The 26,584-nt window shown below is 37.6% G+C and overlaps 1 protein-coding gene across 1 annotated transcript; it reads right to left on the bottom strand.

The window, feature by feature from the left end:
- EMB (embigin) lies at positions 1 to 25,413 on the bottom strand. The gene is made up of 10 exons (XM_056513700.1): positions 24,854 to 25,413; positions 19,963 to 20,043; positions 16,951 to 17,034; positions 15,212 to 15,374; positions 13,981 to 14,069; positions 10,465 to 10,589; positions 9,268 to 9,544; positions 8,562 to 8,595; positions 6,929 to 6,997; positions 1 to 4,862 (listed from the first exon to the last, which is right to left on the bottom strand). The coding sequence occupies exons 1-9, from the start codon at positions 24,933 to 24,935 to the stop codon at positions 6,964 to 6,966; spliced, it is 969 nt and encodes a 322-aa protein (XP_056369675.1). The 5' UTR covers positions 24,936 to 25,413; the 3' UTR covers positions 1 to 4,862; positions 6,929 to 6,963.
- Positions 25,414 to 26,584: the final 1,171 nt, after the last annotated feature.

The raw sequence follows: 26,584 nt of genomic DNA, 5'->3' as shown, positions 1-26,584 counted from the left end.
TTGACAAAAACAGTAATGAGCAAGGATATGTTACATAACACAGCACAGTTTATGTACTAACAAAATGTCCTATTATGCATTTATGACTATATGAAGGGGACAACTTAATGAAATGTCCTTAGTCTTCCTTCAACTGATAAGTAGGAGGGAAAAAAACGTGTTTACCTCAATTTCCAAGGCAAGTGCAGAGATTTATCTTCATGGGAAAACAAACACCATGTAAATGCATTTTGATATCTTGTGCTTTACAAAAAAAAATTAGGATTGATACAGGGTGATACTTAGCTGGTTTAATTAATATTCTATTTAGACTATCTTCTGCTGGAATAGATCCTTTAGCACCATCTCCCATTACAGTGAAACACCAGATGCAACTTCCAAAATTTTATGTCCAAGTTACAAAGTATGAATCTAGGCTAGGTGCAGTGTGTGCATTTTACAAGGAATTACTCAGATTTTACTTTATCTTTGAGAATTTGCATCTAGGAGGTTACAGATCTAAGTAAAGACAGTTGGGTAATCAAGCTGTCTGGATCTAAAGATCTGAGGCTATGGAGAAATAAAAAAAAAAAAAAAATTAAAACCAGGAGTTTGACTTTGTGATATCATTCCTAGTGTCTTAGAGAAACACTTTATGGTTAAATTTATTGAAGTTATTTCTAAAGTACTTATATCAATTCACACTATTCCTAACTAACATCCTCATTATCGGATATACATCAAACAAACAGAGAGCATTTAAATTTTCTTAAGCAATACAATGGAACAGTTGAGTGAGCACAGAATATAAAATAAGAATGTAAAATAAGGCAAGCATGAAAAAAGCATTAGGCTTAGTAGTCTTTCACTAGAAAAACAGATTTCGCTGTCAAGTTCAGAGGAAAACTTTTAACAAACATATTATAAAAGACAAAAACAGAATTAACTACAATAAACAGATTTCTTCCTTCAAGGCACTGTTAACTTCTAATGTCAATCTAAAAATAATTCAGCAACGCAGTTGATAGAAATACTTTCATAAGTAATAAAAAACCCCCAAAATCTCTTTGGTTAAATATGAAACTGAATGCAAAAACAAAACAAATGAAGTTTCTGTAAGGAGGTAATTTTGGATATGACAGGACAACCATTATACAACTAAAAACATTATACAACTGCCAACAGTAAACTTTGACAGATCAAGACCTTCAGTCAGAAGCTGTAAAGTTTGGAACTTGGTTTGTTTTTTCACAAAGAACTACAAATGCACATTCTAGTATAATGAAGTAACAAGACTACAAAACTGTTAAACTGCAGAGAAGTATTTTCTAAGCACGTAACTTATAGTTATTTTATGAGACCTCATTTAACTTCGTGCTTTCATCTGTCCAAGTGCTTAGCAATGGCAGATTGTTTTCAGCTGCTGTACAGGACTTCCTACCATCTGACTGGTACAACTGAAAATATGTTTTCTCCTTCAGATTTGCATTCAGTCTTTCCTGTACGTGTCTAATTGCAAGTCATTTCAGCTTCTGCTGGCTGTCCCTCAGGAGCCCTACAGAACACCAACATGCAGCTCCTTCCCACAACCCTACAACATTCTCAACTGGTTTCTTCCTCAGTATCTGCACCATCCTGGCTCTGCGGATCTTCCAGCTAGAACTGAATCATCACGCGGTGAACTGTGGTCAGACAACACACGCTGGGTAGCTCAACACTTGGGATACAACTCACCTGAAAAACCTGCCCTGCCCTTAAGATACCAGTCAGCTTCTTTTCAGCTTTCATTGCTCAGCAGTCACTGTTTAAAGGTTCTGAGGTGCAACTTAAAGGCAGATTATAAACTTTCTCGGGCTGAAAGAGTTACATGCACATGGATGCCGATTCAGTACTGATGAGTATTCCCTCTCTTCCCCAGGATTACATGTGTCAAAGGACCTAGAGCTAATCAATTTTGTTGAACTGCAGTGCAATGCTTAGGTCTCCATACTAAAGAAATATTAATGCACGTTTATTTGAACCCCCAGTTTGGAAGCTCTTCTAATGTTTGTGCATCTTCACTAGGAATTTGGTCTCACAGCTGCTTGTGTCTACTTTGGACCTAAGGGCAGGAAGAATTTGGAGTGAAGCCCTTGAAGTGTTAAGAAACAGCCCTTCAGGATTCTTTTGCAGATTTCAACCTTTTCCTCTAACAAACTGACAAGGTTATTGCTGGTCTAAAATCCAGTAAAATAGCCCCTCTTGCAAAAAAAGGTTTTAATCCTGGAAGATAAGATTTGCCAAATAGTTGTAGTTGTTAAGATTCTGTCTATCCACCTAAGTTAGGATTACAGATTAATATTTTATTCTTAAAACTGATTTTTTTGATTCTTACATTTCACTCCAACTGTTGTATGAAGGACATTTCACAATAGTTTTGGATCTTATTTGGTATCTCCTGGCTTGAATGATGTAAAAAATTAAATAAATCACTGCCTAGAGTCTTCGGGTTGCCATAAAGCAACTGCATTGGAAGTGTTTTGAACATACAAAACACATCTGAAAAGATAAATTTCAAGATTTCCAGAGCTTTTTGTGGTACTTGGACCAAGAAAAGTAGAGTTTATGCCTTTGAATTTGACCATTAACTATGCCAATCACTTAATATTTACCATTCAATGTTATGTGTCATTCCCCTCCACAAGGCAGCCCAAAAGGGTTTAAACCTAGGAGAATATGCAAATAATAAAATCCCTTACAATGATGAAAACTATTCACCAACCTAAAAATAAACACCAAACCCCTCAGACAAAGCAAGCAGAACATGCTAGAGGTAGGTCAAGGCAAAGCTATAGTTTCAGCAGCCATATTAGCCAAACTAATATAGTCCTGATATACCTACAAGATGTGTTGATTCTAAAATCCATGCTTAATCCAGGTTTTATCTGCTAATGCCAAAAAACTATCTATTTTTATGACTTAACTTGCCTATGTTAGCCAAGACTTTATAGCCCAACTGCAAAAACATCAGGTAAGAGTGCTAAGTGAAGGCAGAAAGATTATAACCACTTCTGATTAAGTGTTGGGCTTTTTTCAAAACAGTATCTCACTCCATTTCCATAGCAAAACATATTAATGTTGCTTTATTCAGAATATTATTCTTAGATCTCTAAATAAGACTTAAGATCTAAGAGTAAGACTTAAGACCTTTTTTTTACTATTTAACTGCCTACAAAAAACAAATTACTACTCTAAAATTTACCATACAATATATGGAAGTACATTTTAAAACTGCCCCCATTTACTTGCTGCAATAAAAATATAAATTATATCAATAAGAAATTCATATAAAAACTGTAGTTGCATTCTGGATTTAACATTGCATAGAAACTCCAAGGCAAAATACAATAAACACAGTATCTAAGCAAGAGGAAACTTTATCAGCATTCACTCCTTACAATCACCCAATGCTTTTATACTTCTCACTGTGTCTTATTCGGACTTTAACTTGTAGTTCTTCAAACTAGAAAATTAATTATGAAAAAACAAAAAAGCATACATCAGACTGGGTTTTTTCTCCCATTTCCAACAAACAGCCAATTTAGGATAGGATAGGATTTCTGATATTTTTCAAACCCATAAGAACAGTAAAATAGAAAAAATAAAGGAAGAGCATTAAACCTGGTTTTTCTCTACATTCATTTATGTTCAAAGAAAAATGAACAGTACAAAGAAATTCTGTGTATTTTTTTTCTTCTTTCACTTTCTTATGGAGTCTGCAAATGCCGCATTTTTCCTTACATTTTTCCTCCGCAAAATGTTTTTCTGAACACTTTACTTCTTCCTCACAAAATTTAAGTTTTAGTTATTTCAAACAAAGGCAACTGATATAACAAACTGTTTTCTTATTAGCTGAACATTTTTCAACTGCTGAATGCATAATATAACTAAATGATATTATGACAACTAATTCTTCTAAAGCGGTACTCTAAATCATTAAGTGTTAAAAATTTTGTGTAAGAGAAGAAGTGGTATCCATGCTGCTTTATCCTATTGTCCTGAAAATTTTAGCTGCTCAAGACCCATTCTGTGTTTTGTAAGGAGTTTAAGAAACACCAGTTTGCTGGAAGAAGCAGAAGTACCAAGTAGACAGTATGTATGATTAAAAAAGTATACAGGTATATTCCTAAAAACTCAGAATTCTATAGTAATTATAATAATCAATCTGGTTTTGCAGGCCCAAAGAGTGCTGTAATTTTTTCAAGTGTAAGGAATCATTGCAGTTAGTCTAAGGTACTATATCCCCAATACTTCTTCCATATACTCTGAAATATCTGAGCCCACTAAGGACTACAATATAGTAGAACTGAGAATGAAGCTACAAAAAGTTAGAATGAAGATATTTTACGATTCAGAGTAAACTGAAACTTTCAATGTTTCATTTAAGTCCTGATAAAGAGTCCCCTTTCACCATTTCTTTGGTAAAAACGGTTGCATCACATTTGCTTCATAAGCTAGTAAAAAGCATTTTCTTTGGTGGAAATACATTTTCATCTTACAAGTCCAGTTTTACATTGCCCACTCTATATTAACCTTTTGTTCAGTGACTACAACACTAGTTTGGAATACAAAAATCCAACAGACCAATCATAAACCAACAGTAAGCCTAAAGTAAAAAAACAACTGCTAGTAGTAAAATGTTACAGATAAATGTCTAAATAAAATATACCATATCATCTTCTAAAATGAGCAGTTTCAGAACCATTTTAAAAGTATCTTATTTCTCAAATGCAGAGGACTTTACTTCAAAACATCATGAATGTTTAAAATCCATAGCTGCATACATCTTCTTTGTGATACATCGTAGCTTTGCAATAACTTCCACTTGTGTTGGCTTAGATCTCCTGCCATAAAGAATAAACACATTTTATTACAATATGAATGCTGTTATTTTTCTGTTTAGTAGTTTCCCATATTTGTTTGAAAATAATCTTTATTCTAATCAATACATCTTTTTTTTTTTTTTACAGTCCAATCTGCAAATTAAGTAGTAGAATTGTTTAGGTTAGAAAAGATCGCCAAGAACATCAAGCCAACTGTTAACTTAGAACACCACATTTAGGAGTAAACCATAACCCTAAGTGCTACATCCACACACCTTCTGAGAATGCCCAGGGATTGAGGATTCCCTCATCTCCCTGGCCAACCTCTTCTGATGCCTGACCCATGAGTGAAGAAAGCTTTCCTAATATCCAATCTAAACCTCCACACTACAACTCCAGGCCATTTCCTCCTGCTCCATCATTTGCTACTTGGAAGAACAGACTGATCCCCACCTTCCTACAAACTTTTTTCAGGGGGTTATAGAGAACTGGCATTTATCATGTTAAGACATTAAAACTTGGACACTGTATATGAAGACAAAGCAGGTTAGTCTCAGAGAAGAATCCTTATTTATTGGCTGAGTGCTATGTGTCACAAGAACTTTATGAGAACGGAACCTCAGATCCAACGTAAGATAAATCCTTGTGTGCTTGTTCTGACTGGAATAAAGTTAACATTCTTCACCTCACATGGTACAGTGCTAAATTTGGATTTGTGATGGAAACAGCACTGATAGCACAGGAATGTTTTAGGTATTGGTCATCAGTGCTTGAACAGTCACAAGGCCTTGTCCTCTCCCTGACTAGCAAGGAGGCTGGGGGAATACAAGGAGTTGGGAGGTGACACAGCCAGAACGCCCGCCCCAAGCTAAACACAAGGATTCTTCATCCCAGAGGGCATCATGCTCAGCACGTAAAGATAGGGAAAGGAGAAATGGGGAAGAAACACACATTCAGAGTCATAATTCAAAGCAGCTATTACACATTATGAAGTCCTTCTTTCCTAGAGACAGCTGAACACCTGCCAGCCATAAGAAATAGTGAATTAATCCCTTCATTTTCTTCTGTGTTCAGCTTTTGCCTTCTTCTGTTAAGCTGTATCTCAGCCCCTAAGCTCACACATTTTTATTCCTCTGATTCTCTCAGAGAGAGCAGAAGCAAGTGGCTGCATGGGACTGACTTGCCAGCTGGGATTAAATCTAAGAGGAACAGAGACCATATGACCTTAGAAAGTATTTAGTTCTGGATCATTTTCTGAGTAGTTACTCTGTGTGAGCTCTACCTGATATGTTTCCTTCTGTTCTTTAAAACAAAGGGTATGGCAATAATCTTTACTCAACTAGACAGCCTACAGTCAGAACGAACCAGTAGTGACATGAACGCAAAGTCATTTACACCTCTCATCTACAGATGAGAGACTGAGGTGCCAAATGCAGAAGAGAAACACGTGTGTGTAGGACTGATCCTCAACTGATAGACCACCCTCTCACATTTCCAGATAGTGAAAGTAGAAACAGCTTATAATCAGACTATAAAGAGGGAAAAGAATCAGGAAATTCATTATATAGGTTTCATGGGACTACACACTGGTTCCTTATTCTAAAACTAGTTCATTCAATCACCATCTCTTAAGCCCAGTCTTCTTTCTCAGACTCCTCTACATCTATCCAGTACTGTCATATTATCTGCTTTTTATTACAGAGGACCCTTCCTCCATAAACTCAATTGACACTCAAAATACAGCTGGAAAGACTGGGATTTTGAATATAGCAGCACCTCTTATGCATCTCTGCAACTACCCTGGTATTCACTGGATTCTTTCATGATCAGGAGTCAAGCAGATTAACCTGGGTTCCATTTTAAACACTGCAGAACTAATAAATCACAATGACAAAGACAACACAATTGGGTTAAAATTTGGACTTGATTTCTTGTTTGACTGTATCTTACTTGGTCTAAACAATGATTTAATTCCTACATTGCTCCCACATAAAAAAAAAAAAAAAAATACCTGGATAGAAAAGTGGACTTCTTTGTCCTAATATTAGGCTGCTCAAGAGAAAAGTAAACTCTGATCTCTTACTTACCCTTTAAGGAACCAGATTTACTTCTCTGCCTAGAACTACTTCTGTTTCTCAGTAGTGACTTCTGATTTACTATTAAAAAAAAAAAAAAAAAAAAAAAAAAAAGGTAAATTCCAAAAGTGAACAGCAAGGTAGCACAAACATTTCCAGTCTTTTCCTGAAATAACTGCAATTAGCTATTATGCTGTGTATCACAATAAAGACGAATTCTCTTGCTAAAAAAAAAAAAGAGTTCGTGATTCACTAGGCTCCCACCTAACTACACTGCTGGATGTGACATTTAATTACAGCCTCATCAACCAAATACAGCTGTATTAGTCATCCTCTGACATAACAGACCAGACGTGTTCCTTTGGAGCCATTCACTGGTACACAGATCCATCTTCTAAACAGCCAATAGTTGAAACAACTTTCAGTTCTTGAATCGGGGAAGGGCATAGTTAAATAAAAAATTTTCCTCATATGTGTTTACCTAAGAATTACACAATTAAATTTAAGCAGCTGTATAAAACCACATCCCACAAGCACAAAAATGTTATTTTAATGCACTATTCTGTGCTACCATCCTGGTATTTTCAGCATGTTTATGAGAAGCAGGCTGTGCAATAAAGACAATTTTTCAATTTTCAACCCAAGGCATATCCCCAAATATTCAGGAGCATAATAGCATACTATATTCCCAAGACATACTCCCACTTTATTCTGTAATTGAATTAGAGCTTTGAGTCTGTTCAGATAAGTGTAAAAGCACCAAAATGTATTTTCAGCACTAAAGAAAGGAATGAGAAAGTGAATACAACACAGGAAAACAAAGAAGGTCACTGCACCAAAAAAAAAATTCAAGGAGGGAAAAAGAGCTACTCAGAAGAAAAAGGAAACAAACAGCAGGAGAGAAGAGATCAAGGGGAAAAAAACCAGTAGACTGGATATCTAAAATGAGGACCTGTTAGTGAACTTTCCTCTTGTTTTAAGAGATAAACAGGCTGAGGAAACCAGGCTTCAGAGGACAGGCAGAGAGACAAGTATAGCATAGGAGTATAGACCCTCGAACAGCAGACAACAGTTTAGTTACAGCAGCACAGCCCATGAAGTCTAAGCTACCAGCACAGTGTGAAATCTCCTGAGAGGTTGGAGTTAACCCCCAAAACAGCCAACACTGTCAGCTCCCAACACCCCAGCAACTACAGCCTTAGCTACATGGGTTAAGGCTTTGACCACATGCAAAGGAGAGAAATGAAAGTTAATACAGACAATTATACTTTGAAAAAAAAAAACAGAGCCACTTCGGTTACACTTTCACCTAGAAGTTATTTCCATGCAGTTACAGTCTTCTACAATGAGCTTATAATGAGGACGCATGGTGCTCTCACAAAAAAAAAAAAAAAAAAAAAAAAACAACCCCAAAACAAACAAAAAAAAAAACCACACAAGAAAATCCTAATTTCAAAATCAAGTTCCAGGTAGAAAATAGTGTTATGTTCACTCCAAAATTATGAAGTGTTGAGGAAAATAATAAACCATTCTTTCACACTGACCTTTGTTGTTGATCCCATTGATAAGGACGATAAAGTATAATTTTATACAACACAAAAACATGTAAGAATACTGAAGTACAGTATAGAAAATTTTTACTTACAGTTGGTCAATTTGGTCAAATTCTTTTTTACTTCCTGCAGAACAAAAAAAGTATTGTAAGTAAGTATCTATTTAATAAACAACAGAAAATGTGTTTAGTACATTTAGTAATTGTTTAATCAGAACAAAATGTTATTTTTTCATTTTATTAGCTTTCTTAAATATTTATTTCAAATTACCTTGTTTATCTAAGGGAATTACCTCCAAGTTGCTTATTTTGAAATAAGATTTTTGAAAAAGCTTATTTTGATAATGTTTAATTAGTCTGATTTTAATACAAATCATATTATATATATATATATATAGGCTTATACCTTTCTGCATTTTAAAATACAGGTAACATACATTTAGGTCTGTATTAGACACAAGCGTTTTTCCTTCTTACTAAATCTCCCATCAAGGCTACCAAGAATTGTTTCCATTCCTAAGCATTCCTCCAAAAATTATAGCCTCAAAATTCCTTCGTATAAAAGCCAGGACCATATCAAACCTGTTAGGGGTGAATATTGCTTAGTGAAAGCTCTTTGCATTGCAGCATTTTAGATGAAAGAATTTTATCCAAAATACAGATGTGAAAATGACACATCTTCATATACCATGGTCTACGGGTTGTACTTTTCTACCTTTGGCTGTAATTTCAACAGAAGGCTAGAAATTAAGTAAAAAAAACTCAACCCAACCAACCAAAAACTGCCATCAAAACTTACCTTTTCCTTTCCTTTTCGAATACACCTCATACAGGACAATAGTAGTAAAAAGAACAGCAACTTCAGCCACAATTGCTATAAAGGGTTTGAGAGGTACCTCAATGGACAGAACTTTAAGTTCAAACTTAATTTGACTGTTCCCTAATTCAAAAGTAGCTTCACACCAATATACACCACTATCTTCCTTGGTGAGGTTGAGTATCTCCAGACGGTTTACATTGGGAGATGGTGTCTTAATCTGAAGCTTGTCTGTACGTAAAATCTTATCAATGGGAACCTGAAAAAAATACATTGCAAGTCCTAATAATGTAATGATAAGGTGTTTAACCAAACAGTATAATCAACATTCAGTTCTGTATAGATATGTATGTACAATAAATTAGGAAAAAAAGGGATTTGTGAAGCACAATTACCCCACCTTAAAGGGAAGGACTTATTTTAGCTGGACACCCTAGCTCCTTCTAGACTCAATGGAGGAAAACAGTTTCAGTGGGCAAGTTGGCTGACCTGTTTTAGTTTATTTAAGAGCAGATAAAAGACACCTTTGGCTCTATTGACTCTCCAATGACAAAGGCATCCTTGGCCACCAGATCTAATGTACAGGTTTCACCAAAGCACAAAACATGCCTCATCAAGGAAGTTGAACAGTGAAATATCCTTCACTGGGAAATATGCTGATACTCAAAGTCAGTGCTAACCTCCAGCAGTATAAAGGAGACAGATTTATTTACTGGCTCTCAAATGACAGTGCTCAGAAGAGGGCTAAACCAAAGTGTCTTAGGAAGCTATGCTTTCTAGATAGGTGCTAAGGCTAAGAAATAGAATTGCACCTGGGGGAAGTAAAGGGTCATACAACATCTTACAGGTGAAAATATGTCCCATTGTAAGACTATTTTTGTATCCAGTAGCAAGATTTAAGTCGTATAACCAGTATAAATACAGTAAAAACAATTCACTCAAGACTCATCTGATTTGGGAGTATGGCAGGGCCTCTTCAAGAAAGAAACATACAAACCAAACCAAAAACTACATCCCTGTTACAATGAATATTTGTAAATATTAAAAGTTTTTTTTTCATTTCCATAAAGATATTTCTAATAAAGTTAACGGCAATGCAATTTGTGGAGCTTGCAGTAAAGTACAAAGTACTTATTTTTTGTCACAATGTTTTGCTTGGCCAACAGAGGGAGACCTTACCAGCTCAGTTCCATTGGCCATATACCAGGACCAAGTCTTGGGATTATACTCAGTTTTACAAACCATTACAGCTTTATCTCTTTCATAAGTGATTACAGGTTTTTCCTTTCCTTCAAGCTTTGGTACTAAGAACGAAGAGGGAAGAAAAAAAAAAAAAAAAAAAAAATCAAATGAGAGATAGAGGTTTTTATTAGTATTACAAAGAATACATTTAGGTATTCATTTATAATACCCCATTCATTTTTTCCTCTTAAAATCCTCATGATTCTATTATTCATGACATGATGTAATTGAGGAATCATTTCAGGCTGCTATTTCAGATATTTAATCTGTGTAGAAGACTAGAGGAAAGTTATTAATACCAAACATCAAGTGAACAAAAACGAAACAAAAGCAAAACAAAAACAAACACACCCTCCAAAAAAAACCACCAAAAAAACAACAACAACAACAAAAAAAAAAACCACAAAAATAAACCAGACTGATTTCTACCCTTGCCCATTTGCTCCTTCCTTTCCTTGGCAGCTGCATGCTTCAGTTCAGTTCTAGTACACTAGAAACAAACAATTTTCATGCAACCTCATTCAATCTGCAGAAACTGTTAGAAGTGTTTCAGCCAATACACAATTGCATCTGATAAGTTGAACATACAGAGAACTTTTCTGTTACCAAAACTGCAGATTGACAGAGATTAGTAATTACAAACGTTTTCTGAGCTGAAGCAATGACTTTTGGGTGCATGCCAATAAAAAGGACTATTGGTCCAATCTTGCTGAGGACAGAATAAAGACAACAAGAAACAAGAGATCAGTTTAGCTTTAGAGCTATTTGTCTTAGCTAGCCATTGTAACTGCTTGTGCCCCACAAGCTTTGAAAAGCATGTGCCCAGAAAGCCTACTGAATGTATTGAGACTGTCCCACAGACACTGTTAGAGCTTAGCAAATGTACTATGCTGAAGTATGTATTTTCCCTTCCCCATCCTTTCACTCTTTATTAGGATGCTTACCAATATATTTGCCGCAGATCCATGCATTTTAAATTTTACTTCAAGTTTCACTGCTCTACTTCTCAGCAATTACAATGAACAATTTGATATAAGCTAAGATTGTTCCTGCTCTCTCCCCTTCCTGACTGGTGAACACAAATTATTTTTCCCTAAAAATGTCTCCTTCTCATGTGTATTCAATTGAATTAAATTGAAATCAATTTGTTAATAAGAACAGCTTCCAGTCTCAGAATCTGCTGTATCATTCATCAAGATTCTTTATTAGTAAAGTTCTCACTCCAAATGTGTATGTTTTAATCATGAAACACTGTCCTTTTAAATAGTACTGGCAGAGAGTATCTTCTCTGCTGTCATTAAAAGGGATGACCTCACTAATTGCAATCCCCCTTGCAATTTAGGGAAGAGGACCCACAAGTAGATTGGGATAAAAACACCCCGCACACCCAGCACAACAAGCTTATGTGGCAGTCAGAGATTTAGCCACACTGACTGGCAGAGCTCAGCTCTAGGCATACCAGCAATAGATGTGACCTTATCAGTGATGATTAAGGATATGAATATCCATTAATGAAGTTCTGGGATCTGGCGCGGTAACAGTTAACCCTTAAACACATGCAAGGCTTGTCACAGTATTTTTGCAAGTGGATCACACCAACTTGGTGACAAAATACTTCTGCTGCACAGACAAAGCCAACTTTTGAAGAAACAAATAGACAGGTGTCAGCACTAGCATGTACATCAGTCAGATTTCCACAGTTTTAAAAACCAGAGGTATTTCACAGTGCACATACCTCAACTGCTGCTTAAGGGTCCCTGAACAAAGGGCAAAGAAATTAATCTATTCTACCCCTTTAGAAGCTAGCAGCACTTCATAACATATTAAAATACCCATTAATGTCCTCTGTATTTATTTTGAGCTTCCTGTAAATACCTCACTGTTTTCTGCAAACCTGAGTAAAAACGTAACTCCTCAGAATCAGAGGGGTTATGCCAGGCCAGGAATCAGGGGGAAGGAGAAGAGAAGCTAGCACATCTAATAATCCCAAACTGCCTTGTGGAAAAGCTATTGCAGTTAGTTACAGCAGTGATGACTTAAGCTACTGAGTCTATACCAACACATTACTCATCTTTCAGTTTGAAAATTGTTCTCCCTGCATTATTGACTGGAAGATTCAAGGACTTCTCTTTCCCCATCTCCTTCATTCTTGCATTAATCTCAAAAAGCATCAAGCCAATACTTTTTACAGCATCAGAAGTGGTAGCATTGAACCATCATGCAGCAATTCTCTGATCTTCTTATAATAAATCAACCAGTCTTATGCACTGTTCTGGAAAAGATGACTTTCCTATTGAGTCATTGCTGCCCTTACTGTAATAGTTATTGTGTAGATAGAAAAAATAAGGTCTCCTTGGAGTTTTTTCTATCTACACCGACTTGGTTAGCTACTCAACAAAACCTTACCCACATGTTGACAAGAAAAATACATAATTATTTTTTAGAGATGAAAAGGCCTGAATAAACTACAACTTTGTCTTTATTCAGCACTGCAAGCTCCTGCCTCTCACTGTCTCTCCTGCCTGAAGGTCTGAAAGCAGGTATCAATATTTGACATTTCAACCCACATAATTTTCCTCAGTAGATATCCCACTGAACAAAGGCAGCTTGCAGCTGAAGAATTAGGGAGCCCCACTGCTTAATTTAGCTGAGGTTAGGGTAATTATTTGAATAGTTAGGGTTTCTCAGAGCCTGCATTTAGGAAAAATCTCTCCCATATCAGCCCTCACATATGAAATGCTTGCCTTGCTCTTTGCAAAATTTGGATGGTAGGAATAGAGAAAGCAGGAACTCCATTAGAGTTATTCATCAGCTCAGCAGCTTCTATTATCATTTCCACACATCTTCATGCAACTGAATTTCACTTACTACTTCCACACTAACATTACTGGAGGAAACAAAACAGAAGAAAGGGCACACATACTGCCCAATGAAGCACACTAGTTGTTCATCTAAGTACTATTCCTATACTATTACAGAATAAAAGAAGCACTAAAGCAGTAATGCAATTTCAGAAATACAAACGAAATTTTAGAAGTCCTGCCTCCATTTTACCAACCATTACTTCACTTTAACATCAAATCTCAGACTCAACTTGCAAATTACTGGCTCTGCTTTTTGAAGAAATTTATCTGAGACACCATCCTTTATTCTCATGCCCCAGAAAGTGCAATGTGCTGCAAAGATGGAGAAGGAAGGGGAACTCACTCAAGAGGGCAAAAAACAGACTTGTATGCTCTTTTGAGTACTAGATTTTATTAAGGGATTTTAGTTTTTTGTTCAAAATTCTTCAATCCACACTACAGAAATTACTTTGATAGTTATTCTCACTTAGCCTGACTGTATTAGCCATTATTTATTAAATTACGTTTCAATTTTCCTACTAGCCAGAAAGATTATTAATACAGCTTTGCAGTGGACAGCTGAAACAGAAATTTAAATTAAATACATTACCTTGCAAATGAAACATAGCACTGATTTCTTTTTCAGCTTTCAGAATACAAGTGTAACTTCCCAGCTGACTGCTGTCTGAGACGGTCACTCTTAAAAAAAAGATTTTTTTTTTATACTTTCTTTTTGTACCACCACAAGTGACTGCTAATTAGCACTCAAGAGAATACAGCAAGGATTTGTAATGGAGAAAAGAACATACTATCATTGAAATGCTAAGATTCATGTTTAGTACCAATGCAGAAACGGTGCAACATTTTTAAGAAAACGCAAAAGCAGAAGCACGCTTTGGATAACCACCATTTTCACCCTTCATGCTGACAGAAGGCACCTTTATGCAGCATTATCTACAGATTACTGAATTAGACATGGATTCACCATGTGAACGATGAAGCAAATCAATCCTATGTAGGGTTTAGGAAGAACAAACCATTTCAGTAATCTCTTGAACACAAAGAATAGCTTTAAAGAGTTTTCATCTAATGAAGTCCAGCATCTTCTCCATCTATAAACTATAGATTTTACTGTCACTTTGAAAAAGATTTACATGTCTGTGTATATGGAGTATCAGGGAAGTGACAGTTACATTCTCATTGTCTACAATAGACATTTTAGGAAAGTATTACTGCTCTTAAAGCTATACAGAAATCAACTGTATAGAGCAATCAGTTAGAATGTATAATTGACCTAATTTTAAAGAACAGCAATAAACTATCAGTTGTAAAAAGGCTTCTACAACACTTTTGGAGTTTTTGTAGAGGTCTGAAAGACATAAGAAAACCTTCAAAATATCTTCACTGTAAATTTCACTTCTATCATTTATTAACTATGAAGAAAATTTGCACTGATGCCTTCCAGACTCTTGCAAAGCAGCAATGAGGTGGAAAAGAGCATGTGGAAAATGAGAAAGTGCAAACAGAAATTGCTAAAATATTTTAATCTCAGACTGCTTATTATTTCACTTACTGAGCAGAATTATTTGACTTCAAGGAACTCTTTCCTTATTCTGTGTTCTTTTTAAAAAAAAACTTTGCTTTTTGTGCACTAGAGGAAAAATACAAGCTCCTCCTCCAGGCTTGAGGTATCTGCAACCCTACTCCTTTCTAGCAACTTATATGTTGATTAACTTTAGTATTTGTCCTTTTCCAATATACACATTACTAGCATTGGGCACTGCACATAACACGGTAACACATTAGAATCTGCAAATCACAGTGTAAAGAATGCTACTTACTGGATAGTCCAGCTGTTCGGAGTTTTACTGGTGTGACTGATTGTTTCACTCCCCTTTTTCCAAGTCACTTGGGGATTTTCCAAATGGGAACTGTTATCTAATTTGCATGTAAGGTCAACTTTAGTTGGACTGGGCAAAGAGATTTTTTTTTCCAGTGAAGTACCTATAAGAAGTTTAAAAATATTTAATAAAAAAATGCATTTCCTTATTTTGAGCAAAAAAGCTTCAGAGGCTGTGTTTACATATACAGGATTACAGGGGAGATAGGTGCTCTTTATATGCTTCAGTGGAAAAAAGCCCCTGCAAAATCAGAGTTTCACAGTAATTTTCTTAAATCATAACCAACTTAAAATACATATCCCTTTACAAAAATAACACACTCTCATTTTGTAGGTAAACTCCTTAACAGGCTCTAATATAGAAGCATAGAGACTCATTTCACTGAGAGCAAGAGAGACTTATGAGACAGACTTAAGCTTTTACATTATTTAATCCAAACAAAAATACTAAGTACTTAAGATGTACATAGAAAAGTATATTATTAACGTCAAGAAGAGTTAAGATAAGTTTCTATAACTATCTGGATTTTAACCAGTTGCAGATTTCATGATACTGTGAGATCAAAGGAATATCCTATTGCTAGAGAAGCTATTGATAAAATCCACAACCTTAACATTGTTGGATCAGGCCTTTCATGCTAGAGTTACTCAAGCTGCATCAAATCCTCTTCAAATTCATTTAGGGATGCCTTTGCCTTCCTGGCAAGTCAGTACAACCACAGTGGGAAAATATTCCAATAGTGTAGAAAAACCTACCAGTTTTTTGCTTCTCATGAGCATAGGTTCACGAGCATAAAAAAAAGCATAACCAAAAAGATAACAGTAAAGATCTTTTCTGACCCGTACAAACAGCCTTTTATAATAAAACAGTTTAGATATTGTTTAGCCATTAGCACTGACATGTTATTTCATAACTGGCCCTTTCTTTCAGACCTTCTAGATAGAAGTGTGGTTAGCCACCTAAGTACTCCAAGAAAATTTATCCATGCCTCGCTTCAATTCTAGATGTACACTGCAGTATTTGGTGGTCAAAAAATGTCTGGGGCATCCCTGGACTAAGAGTGCAGATACCAGAATCAAAAACACACAGTACTTTAAGTTTCCAACTAGAAGAAAATGCAACATAAATGCTGCAAGATTACATCCCTAAATATATCATGCCAGTACTTTGCAAATCTTCCAGAGACACTTCAGTTAGATCAGTTTCTCCAGCTATCCAAAAAATTAATTCTAGAATATTATTTGGCAAATGGGAACTTCATATGTACTTTAGGAACGGGTTTATTTTTGCTGTTCTTCATGCCTTAACTCCTGAAATGTTGCTAAGCTAACACCTGCTCTTCAGCAAGTATCCTAGCTTACGTGGTCTCTCCAAGTGGATTCACTCATGCAAATAAACTATGATTTCAACTGATCTGGAGGAAGAAAGCTTAATTTTTAGTTTTATTAAAAGCAGGAATCTAATTCCCCACTGCAAAATAGTTATTATTAGAAGAGATAACTTAATAGCATAAATGTACTTACCTTTTACTGGGCTCATCACACTCATCATATGCTCACCGTGAACATCTTCACTTTATCAAAAACTTGCCATTCTAGATACTTCTACAACTCATATGGAAGTTTGTTTGCACTCACATTCAATATAAAATAATTGGAAGACAAAAAAGTAACACTCACCAATTAGGACCATCTCATGCTCTGAGACACTATTCGAGTTCTCCTTGCCTGCTGGCTTGAGTTCTTGTACGGCAACATTTGGACCTATCAAGGTTTGGGCAGAAAAAGTTAAGCTATCCTATGTCAGTAATCACTAAGTAGTATCAATATGGTTTGGCAATTATTGTTATAATATAACTATCTCAAAAGGAGAAAAAGAACCTTGCCAAATGCTAACTACTGTGGAGATCCTTTTATAGACCTGTGTCAGCAGCCATAATCTTAGAGCAGCAATGTTGTGGGGTTGTTGTTATAGCAACTCTGTCCTTAGATAATGGTTTCTAGCTTTATCAATGTTGCATTTGTGAATGTCGTATCTGAAAATGTCACAGCAATTTTACAGCCTGACTCAAAAAGTCACCTATAGCTCACATACAGGACTACATAAATTTTAAACCAGACCTTGAAAAAGAACTAAGCTTTAGAAAAATTTTTAAAAAAACAAACCAACCAACCAAAAAAACCCACCCAACAAAAACCCCAGGATAACAGAATGCTGCCATTCCCAAAGTTACTATAATGTAACAACACAGCCAGGAAGTCAGAGACAGATGATCTAATCTAAAAGCTGCTTTAATGAATGCAGAGGCAAGAACATTTTGTGGTCCACTCCAAAACGGTCAGAGACCCTCACTGCTCCTCAAAACTTCTGATATACAGCAGGCAATGCACTTCTACAAAGAAAGGACACCAATATTAACCATCATACACCTGACCTAAAAATATTCTCCTTTGTTTACAAGGGGCACGGTTATCAATATTCCTCTTTGGTGGGGCTGCAGATCACATACCCTTCAGAGAGTACGAGATCTTTTATAAAGCTCTACAAAGCTTGATACAGCAACTCTAAGCACAATCTGTTCCCATGCATTTCAAGAACAGAGAAAGCAAGCAAATTAATAAGCTGCAGCTCTAACAGATGTAGCCCAGCTATAACAATCTCCTTTCAATTAAGATGATGAAAAGAAAGAAATAGATTTCACCCCAAAACAGACACTAAGTGTTCTACACCACACATGCTTTTACATGCTTGGAAAGTAATTTTATTGTCAAATATTGCATAATGCATTGCAGAAATATATGAACAGTAATTAGAGACTGATTCTGCCTAGTCACACAGCATTGTAAGAAAAAATTATTCTGGATTTTGTAGAAGGAAAGGGGCTTGATTACATCTCCTGTTCATGGATTATAAAGATTCCCAAACACAATTGATAAGACAAAGGAACTGGGCTACAGCTTTAGCCTTCCCCCTGAGAGCTGCATTGAGTGGCCAAATTGATCACTGTGCAGTGGAAACAGCACCTCTGAAAGCCTACCTCACATTGGAATTACTCCTTCTCTTCCTCTGCATAAAATACTGAACTCTCAGGAAAAGATGCGTGCCTCTGAACTACAGTTAAGAGGATCTGGCTGTGCTCAAGGAGGTCCTTGCTACTGGTTTGCATCTCAAGGCATAAGCAGAGGTACTCTTGACTTTTCAAGTTGTTGGCCAATTTCAGAAAACATCGTGTTAAGCTCACAGCACAAGGAATTCTGTGCCACAGGCAATGAACCTTCTGCCTGGTTCACTCCACCAGCATTTTCATACTTTCCCTCAAGCTTCAATCAGTTTAAATAAAGCTGTATATTAAGGTGGCTGATACGGAAGCACAAAACTTCAGGCTATTTAATTTGGTGCTGGTGACAATAAATTGTTGTTAAGTTGTTAATCTTAACTGACAGTACAAAATGGCTTTATAGGAAGAGAAATCAAAGTTGTCTTTAGCAGTAGACAATAGTCCTGTTGGCTTTAGACAGGAACACATGCCTTGATCTTTGCCCTTTAGAGAAGTAAACTAGTCCAAGTATTTTCCTGGGAAAAAATATCAAGGCTGAAAAATTCTGGCAGATCTTAGCCTACCTGTGTGGGCAAACACTCAGAGAGCATGCCAGAGTTGTCATGGACCACCTGAGTTTATGTCAGTCCAGTACATGCATCATCTGCTTTTTTGACCAAAATCCCTCACAACATATTCAGAAGGCACCAGTGCTAGTTCATATGGTAGAACCAGCCACAAAAAAACTAGACAGCCTTGAAAATGTCTTGCAACAGACAGGATTTTCATAATGACTTTCTTCCTCAATTCACACATCAAATGAAAATATTCAGATGATGTCATTTTATATTAAACTCCTTCTACATTCCATATATGTTTGTGTGTGTTTGTGTATGTAGACAGTTATTGAATCTATTGGCTATTGCATTCCTGGTTCTCACATTGTACTAACACTAGATAAATACCATTATCTCAAAAAAATGCCCAACTTGTAGGTGAAGTAACTTCCCAGAACTTGAGTTCACAGAGAAATATAACTCAGCTCATGTTTGACTTGCACTAATCAACACGAGCTTTGGGACAATACTGAAATTCTGATCCTTTGATCTTTATGGAGAAAGAAGTAGAACCAACAATCACTGGTTTCTTGTCCTGCCTGGAACTTTTTGTCAGCTCCCTGTTAAAAATACAATTAAGGTATAAGGAACAACAAGCAGTTTTGACATAGTCATAATTAAGAAAGATTAAGCTACCAGGCACAGTGATGCAAGTATGGTTTTTATATCTTTCATTAACACACAGGCATATGAAACTTTCAGATTAAAAAATTATCATGCCTAAAGGCTAGAATACACACTCCCTCCAGTGGTACTAGTTTGGGTGCTGCCCGACCTCCAGATTCATTGCCTGCTTTTTAAGGCAAAAATGCCTAAGGGCAGCAGGTCATGAAACTGGCAGCTTTCCCCAGCTCTGGAGATACGACACTCAAGCTCTTGCAGTGGCTTTAAAAGACCTATATCTACTTCTGTTTATTCCAAAAAGTCACAATTATATTTCAAGAAACTTATATGTGAAAATGTAAACTCTATATGACAAACAAATATAAACAGGAAAAAGGACTATAGTTTTAATTGTATTGAAATAAAACAATTACCAGATGATTCACGTCCAACTTGTGTCTTAGTCACAAAATTCACCTGAGCCTGACTGGAATCTTGTGTTGTCATAGCTGGATCTGAAAAAAAACAAAACCAAAAAACAAAACAAAACAAAAAAAACACCAAAAAAAGTTTAAAGAAACTTTGAGTTAGAAAAATCTATGAAAACTATGAAAATAATTCCAGTAGAACATCCACACCTCATCCTCTCACCCATTTTGCTCCCCAAGTTCTGAGCATACACATTAAAAATTACACAACAATTGTTTTTCTTTCATTTTAGGCAAGAAAAAAAGAATGGTGATAATATTTATTTCATCATCAACTTCTGTACAGAGTTTTTTCTTGCAGTTAGCTTATAGCCAGGCAAAGCCATTCCTCAGAATGTTCCAGCAACTTTTTTGCTGTAATCACATCCTGTTTTATTCATGCATTTAAAAACACCACATGCCACTGGGCAATTAATTTTAACATAGATTATGAGATTTTCCAATAGAGTAAGGACTTCATTACAACCTTACAAATCTAGTGTGATGAACATACCTCCTTTGCTTCCACTAGCACCTCAGTAAGCAAAAGAAAAGACATCTGCATCAAACATTAATGTCAACATGTGATACGAACAATTATTTTTAAATTTCTTCAGTACCACTGCAAATCTGACCCTCCTCCTACAATACAGTTTTTACAGGAACCAGTTAAGACTCTAGTTTGCTTTAAGTTCTTGACTGGAAAAAGAACAGCAATGGAAGACACAAAGGACTTGGTTAGTAGTTGTGTCACTCTTTTAAGAATCCAAGACATCTATGCGTTTTAAAGGAATGGAAATGTCTCCTCTTTCCTTTATTTCTACATTTGGGCGCCAGAACTAGTGTTTATTTTCTATCAACTATCTTCACTGACAAAGAAAGGTATTCTAGGACATATTCCAATGCTACAGCACTCAGAGAAAGTGATTCAGCCACATAACGAAAAGAGGACATGTATTTTGCCTTTGTAATTAATGTCTAGGGAGGGGGGTGGAATTTGGATCATGAACTCTTCTGGATACTCAAGACAACAACAAGGATGTACAGATCACAAAAATCACAGAATATTGTGAATTAAAAGGGACCCACAAGGATCCAGTCCAACTCTCAAGTGAACAGTGAAAAGCCACATGATATTTTGTGCATTCAGACTTGAGAACCACATGCCTTCTGTAGAAGCTGAATTCAGCACTCTTCTATTTCCTACAAATGAACATTACTAACACTCTTACCCCATTTCAGCACTAACAGGCATAGACAGCCTACAGATTTTGCACTGCTACCTCCAGCACACAGTTATTACTCCACCACAGCCATGACTGGCTTACACCATCTACTGTCTCCATTTGCCCATCATCCAGTTCGGATCAAGAGTAAAACACAGCAGTCAGAAGATATGACCAAAAGAATTAAGCATTAGTGGCTCTTAACAGCAGCCCACTTTTTTATCAGTCCACCAGTTCCATGGCCAGCTGTTGCCTCCTAGCCCTTCAGCTACAAAAAGGACCTAAAAAATCTAACCTGAGGATATTCTGGCTTATGAGCCAGACAGTAAGAAGACTGAGTTTTATTCTTTGCCTGACAGAAGTACTAAGCAGAGAGAGCTATTATTTTTCTGATATTCATAGTACCAGTGAAGAAATATCCATGAATTTTTATATCTGAGGCATCTTGAGGCATTCTAAGTATGTCATGGATCACCTGCATATTAATTATAATCCCCAAAGATGATAAATTTAGAAGGTGCCAGTGCCAAGCTGTACAGCAGCTCTGTTATCTCTCTGCAATGAAGGCTACAATGTGGTTTGCATACTAACAGGGCTCTCATTTTGGCTTTCTTCCTCGATTCATATATCAAGTAAGAAGTCAAGTAGTATTTTTTTTGTCACCCTTGCTTCTAGATCTTTCACCTTATCTGTTCATATGTCAAACTACATGGAACAGAGGTAATATTGCACCACACTCTTCCTCTCATATACACTGGCTGAATAGCACTGGAGATCAAGATGGGCCAGCACTGCCTCAATAGTGTCATATAGACAGGGAATGATCTAAGCAAGTCACACAGAATAACTTCTCAAACTACTGAGTCACGGCTGCATGCCTATAATTGCTTTGTGTTAGATTTAATCAACAGTGTGGTAGCTTGTAGAGCTCATTTCCTTGATTTCCATGCAGGAAGAAAAAGGCAGGAGCATGATATCATGAATTTAGTGTTCTAAATTACCTCTGGTTCATGTGGCAGTCACTATTTTGGGGAAAAAAGTACAGGTGTAATATCACCAGAGAAATTTCAGGCTTAAAAATCTTCTAAATATCTGCTCTCTTTTAGCCAGAAAAAAAAAAAAAAAACAGTTGAGTAAGAAAAGACTGAAATAAATTTTGGTTTAATTTAATGTCTCTATTTTATTGTGCAATATAATCATACATATCAATCGTGCAATATCAATCATACACTTTTTAAGCTCACATGCACTCAGTAGCATCCAAAACCAGCCACCAGAACCTCCTAATGCCACAGTGACATCAGAGAATCAACATTAAGACCTTCCAAATACATGATAAAAGCCATTCCCTCAGGTCAAACCAGAAAAACCCCAACTTGGAAGTAAAGTCTGTAAGGAATGAGGTGTGTTCTACACTCATGGCTCCTTGAATTCTTCAGGACCAGCAGGTGAAAGATGAGATGTGGTAGGATTGCTTTTCCTAAATCAATCTGGCAGCACTTGCTGCCACTAAATTAGACAACGACAAAGGTAACCAAACAAAGCAGTAAGCTCTGAACAACAGTGTTCTGACACTTAGAAATTACACTTAACTCAATGTAAAACAAAAGCAACAGTTTAGATTTTTCCAAAACAATTAACTGAAAAATTACATGACTAAGATAAGAAGAACTGAATAAATATCTTCAAGATATTGTATGAAAATAAAAATATAATACGTCTTTTTGAGCATCTGCCTGGTCAGCTGCAGACTATGTAATACACCTGTCTGCAACTCAATCCTTGTGTAGCAAGTGCTCCCTTTGCATACTTTTACTGCAATTATTGGGTTGAAGAACCCTCACAAATCCAAAACAAAGTTTTTGGACTGCACTGGAAAACAGTTTTAAGTTCTTCTCCCTTCACGTGACAAACTTCTTTTGCTGCAGCTGTGTAGATAGTCCCTGCGCTCAACTAGCTTTATACATATTTACTTAATAACCAATGAAAGAATAAACTACTATTTTTTAATTTAAATCATCACAGAAGTCACAGTATAATGCCTCCCTATCGAATTTATAGAACTATAAAAACATTTAATAGAAATCTGGACAACAAGAGTTTCACTCGATACAGATGAAAAGTACTAAACCTAGTGGCTTATTTCTGATGTCTCCTATAAACCAGGCTATAGCCACCACTTTAGGAAGATGGTAGATTTGTGGAATTTTTGAAAATACAAAGAAAGTTTTGCTCTTTGATTCACTTGTTTGGTTTGTTTTAGTCCTGTGAGAGGCTATCATTTCACCAACAGTGTTACATATACTTAAAATTGTTTCAGCCACTATCAGTATGGTTTTTAGCATTAACAGCTATCAAAAATAATTATCTTATGGCAATTAGCCCTTGCTGACTCACACATTCCTACAAGTCTCACACCACTTGCACTCAAAAAACTTCTCAATGAAGTAAACAGTTAGAAAGGACTTCCAAGCTCTGTGTGTATAGAAATACACACGCATTTTAAAGACTTAGTAACTACAAATAGATTTGTGTCTGTGTACATACTTAAATACATATTTCAAACGTGACTGGAGAAATGCAAAGCATGTTTCCTTTCGCATTATGTGAAACTACTAAAAATTTTACAGAAGGTACCACCGCCTAAGGAACAGTACTGGTCCTCTCGGTACTAGGACCGTGCAACAGAGGCAGAAGAAAACTTAACTGCCTGCATTTCACACATGGAAAATGCAGCTAAACCACAATGAATTCAAGTCACAGCACTGATGTTCACATACAAGCATGTGTATGCACACATACACAGAGCAGAACTCTTGGTCTTGGCAAAACCTCCGAGAATCTCACCCAGCATAGCTAACACCAGCATTCTGGTAATTCCTACTACAATCAATCATTCTCTACTACTCTGCAATGCCTCAAAAAGACGAAAATATTACTAGAAATCCACTAGTTTTAGAAATAAGATCGTATTTCCTAAGAAGCAGCAGTCCTGAACTGCTGAAAGCCTCTAAAGGAGGAATGGGGCCTAGAAGGCCCTCCTTCTTCATGGATTTTTTAAATGCTGCATTTAAAAACGCAATACAAAATCCCATGGAGCACCCCCATAACCCATGTGGCACACTGATATCTTAGTAGCGTAATCTATCGATCTATGGGTAGTTTTTAGTTGTTTTGCGGGGTTTTTGCAGCATTTAGATGCTTTACTCAGTAAGGACAGGACAGAAACAAGGCAGAACACCACACCTTCCCAATCCTGCACCTGCGAACTAATAAACCCTTTCGTAAGTGAGGGAGACGGTGGTGAGGCGACGGGACAGGCGATCTGACGCGGCTCTGGCCACCTGCCGCCGCCCACCACCGCGGGGCCGGGGCACGGCGAGAGCCCCACCGCTGAGGGAGACAGGGGCACCGGGGAGGGTCGGAGCCGCCGAGGAAACGAAATGTCTCAGCCGCTCACATCGGCAAAGCTGAAAGGCAGCCGCCGTGCCGGGGCAACGCTACGTCCCCCCGAGAGCCGGGGAGATGCTGCGGAGCAAGGAGGACCTTTGCTCCCAGGCGCTGCTCCGGTCCACCTCGCTCCGGCCCGCCCGACACGGAGGGGGTCTGGCCCGGGGAGAGTTTACATTTACCTGCAAGGTTTCCACCCGAAAGGCTGATACAGAGCAGCAGCAGCAGGCGCCGCAGGCACCGGCCGGAGAAGGTGGCTGGCATGGTGCCGCCGCCGCGCTCCACTGCCTCGGCCCGGATCGCACCTGAGGAAGCCTCAAGCGGGCCGGAGCAGCTCTGCGGGACAGCTGGCTAGTCCAGCAACGACGGGGCCAAAGGCAAAGCAAAGCTGCCCCAAATTCACTGGGATGAAAACTCAGTAGGCCAAAAAAAAAAAAAAAAAAAAAAAAAAAAAAACCAAAACTAAAAATAAACCCGCCGCGGAGGCGTGAGGCCACGGCCGCTCCCCTGTGCAGGAGGATGTGCTCCGCGGCGGGCCCGCCGCGCTTTAAGCGGCGGAGGAAGGGCGGGGGCTCCCCGGCGGCGAATTGCAGCGAGGCCCTGGCGCCGGAGCCGCCGGGAGCCCCCGGGGCGGCGGCAGGCTGCGGGGCAGGTAGGGGCAGGTAGGGGCAGGGGTCGGGACTTGTCTGTGGCCCGGAGGGACAGTGGCTGCAGGGCCACCTGAGCACGAGCAATCCCCGTCGGCAAACGGCACGGGCAGGCAGCCCGGGGAGTTCTGCCTCACGCAGAGCCTGTTCTCTGTCCTCGCCTCTGGCTGCTGATCTTCCGCTGAGCCCAGCTTCGAGGGTCACTGCCTCCGGGACAGCTGGGTTATGCTGTATGGGGGCTGCGACTCTTTTGCATCCCTTTTTCTAAATCTCCCAGCTTGTACAGCAGTGCCCAGGGAATTCCTTTCTAGCAAAAGCTCCTCAGGTTTTTGATTATGGCTAAGTGAAATTGTTTACACTCTTTTTTTCTGTACTCATGTGTGCTTACCTAGTGAGCCCATTCATATGCCTATATATATTTATATATGTGCGATATATGCATTTCTGTCTGTTGCTTGGTAAATAACTGAATTCTGATAGTGCAAAATGGTCTATGACAAGGTGGCATTCTCTGAAAGAATAACTTTGTGATGTGGTAATTCCTGCTTCTTCCTTCTCATCTACTTCAGCTAATGTAGAGGTTGGGTTGTGTAAGAGGTTTGTACCAATGATGCAAAAAGGTCACTTCAAAAAAACACATCATCTTAGCTCGCCATGGTGACAGAGCTGTAGGAGTTTATGCAGAGTAAATACCCTGTGCATTGATTTTCCAGCACTAGACATGTTCATGCTTCCATCCATATTTTCCAGTACGTGTACAGTAATAAACATTCACAATAAAATTTTCATTTATAAAAACTTCCAGTAAATTCAGCTGATGGCGAAAGACTGGTAACAGGACTGTTTAGTTAAGCTCTTTGCTTTGTGTGTCCAGGAGTACTGGCAATGCAATGTGCTATGAGGAGAGATTGAACTCTCCTGTGTTTATTAATCTGCCAGCCTCCTAAAACCGTACAAAGTGATGGGATTCAGAGAGAGAATGCAATTCAGATAAAGCTGTTTATGAATGGTAGATGATCTTCAGCTTTTAATAGGAAAAAAACTGGCTAGGACTTGAAAGCTGTTTTGTCCGAACCAGTTAGGACTGAAAAGACTTATCTCTTGGTAGTGGAGGAGGGTGAGGGAAAGGAAAAGAGAAGAAAAGGACAGGCAGAGGAGAAAAGAGTGTCAACTGTCTAAAGATATGAAAAGATTGGTTTATAGTTCCAGTTAGCTCTCCCTGGAATGGGTGAAAAAAAAACTTTATAATCACTTTATTTAGCAGTT

This window comes from Oenanthe melanoleuca, chromosome Z (assembly GCF_029582105.1).
Source record: "Oenanthe melanoleuca isolate GR-GAL-2019-014 chromosome Z, OMel1.0, whole genome shotgun sequence".
Classification (NCBI taxonomy): Eukaryota; Metazoa; Chordata; class Aves; order Passeriformes; family Muscicapidae; genus Oenanthe; species Oenanthe melanoleuca.
The sequence above is the reverse complement of the archived record's forward strand: the minus strand, read 5'-3'. Positions and strand labels throughout refer to the sequence as shown.

Excerpts from the sequence above, each read along its gene's own strand:
- EMB (XM_056513700.1), bottom strand. The coding sequence starts at position 24,935 with ATGCCAGCCACCTTCTCCGGCCGGTGCCTGCGGCGCCTGCTGCTGCTG. Across the intron at positions 17,035-19,962 it reads AGTTGGACGTGAATCATCTG|GTCCAAATGTTGCCGTACAA; the intron begins GTAATTGTTTTA and ends AAACCTTGATAG. Across the intron at positions 6,998-8,561 it reads TTTGACCAAATTGACCAACT|TAAATCAGAAGTCACTACTG; the intron begins GTAAGTAAAAAT and ends TTTTTTTAATAG.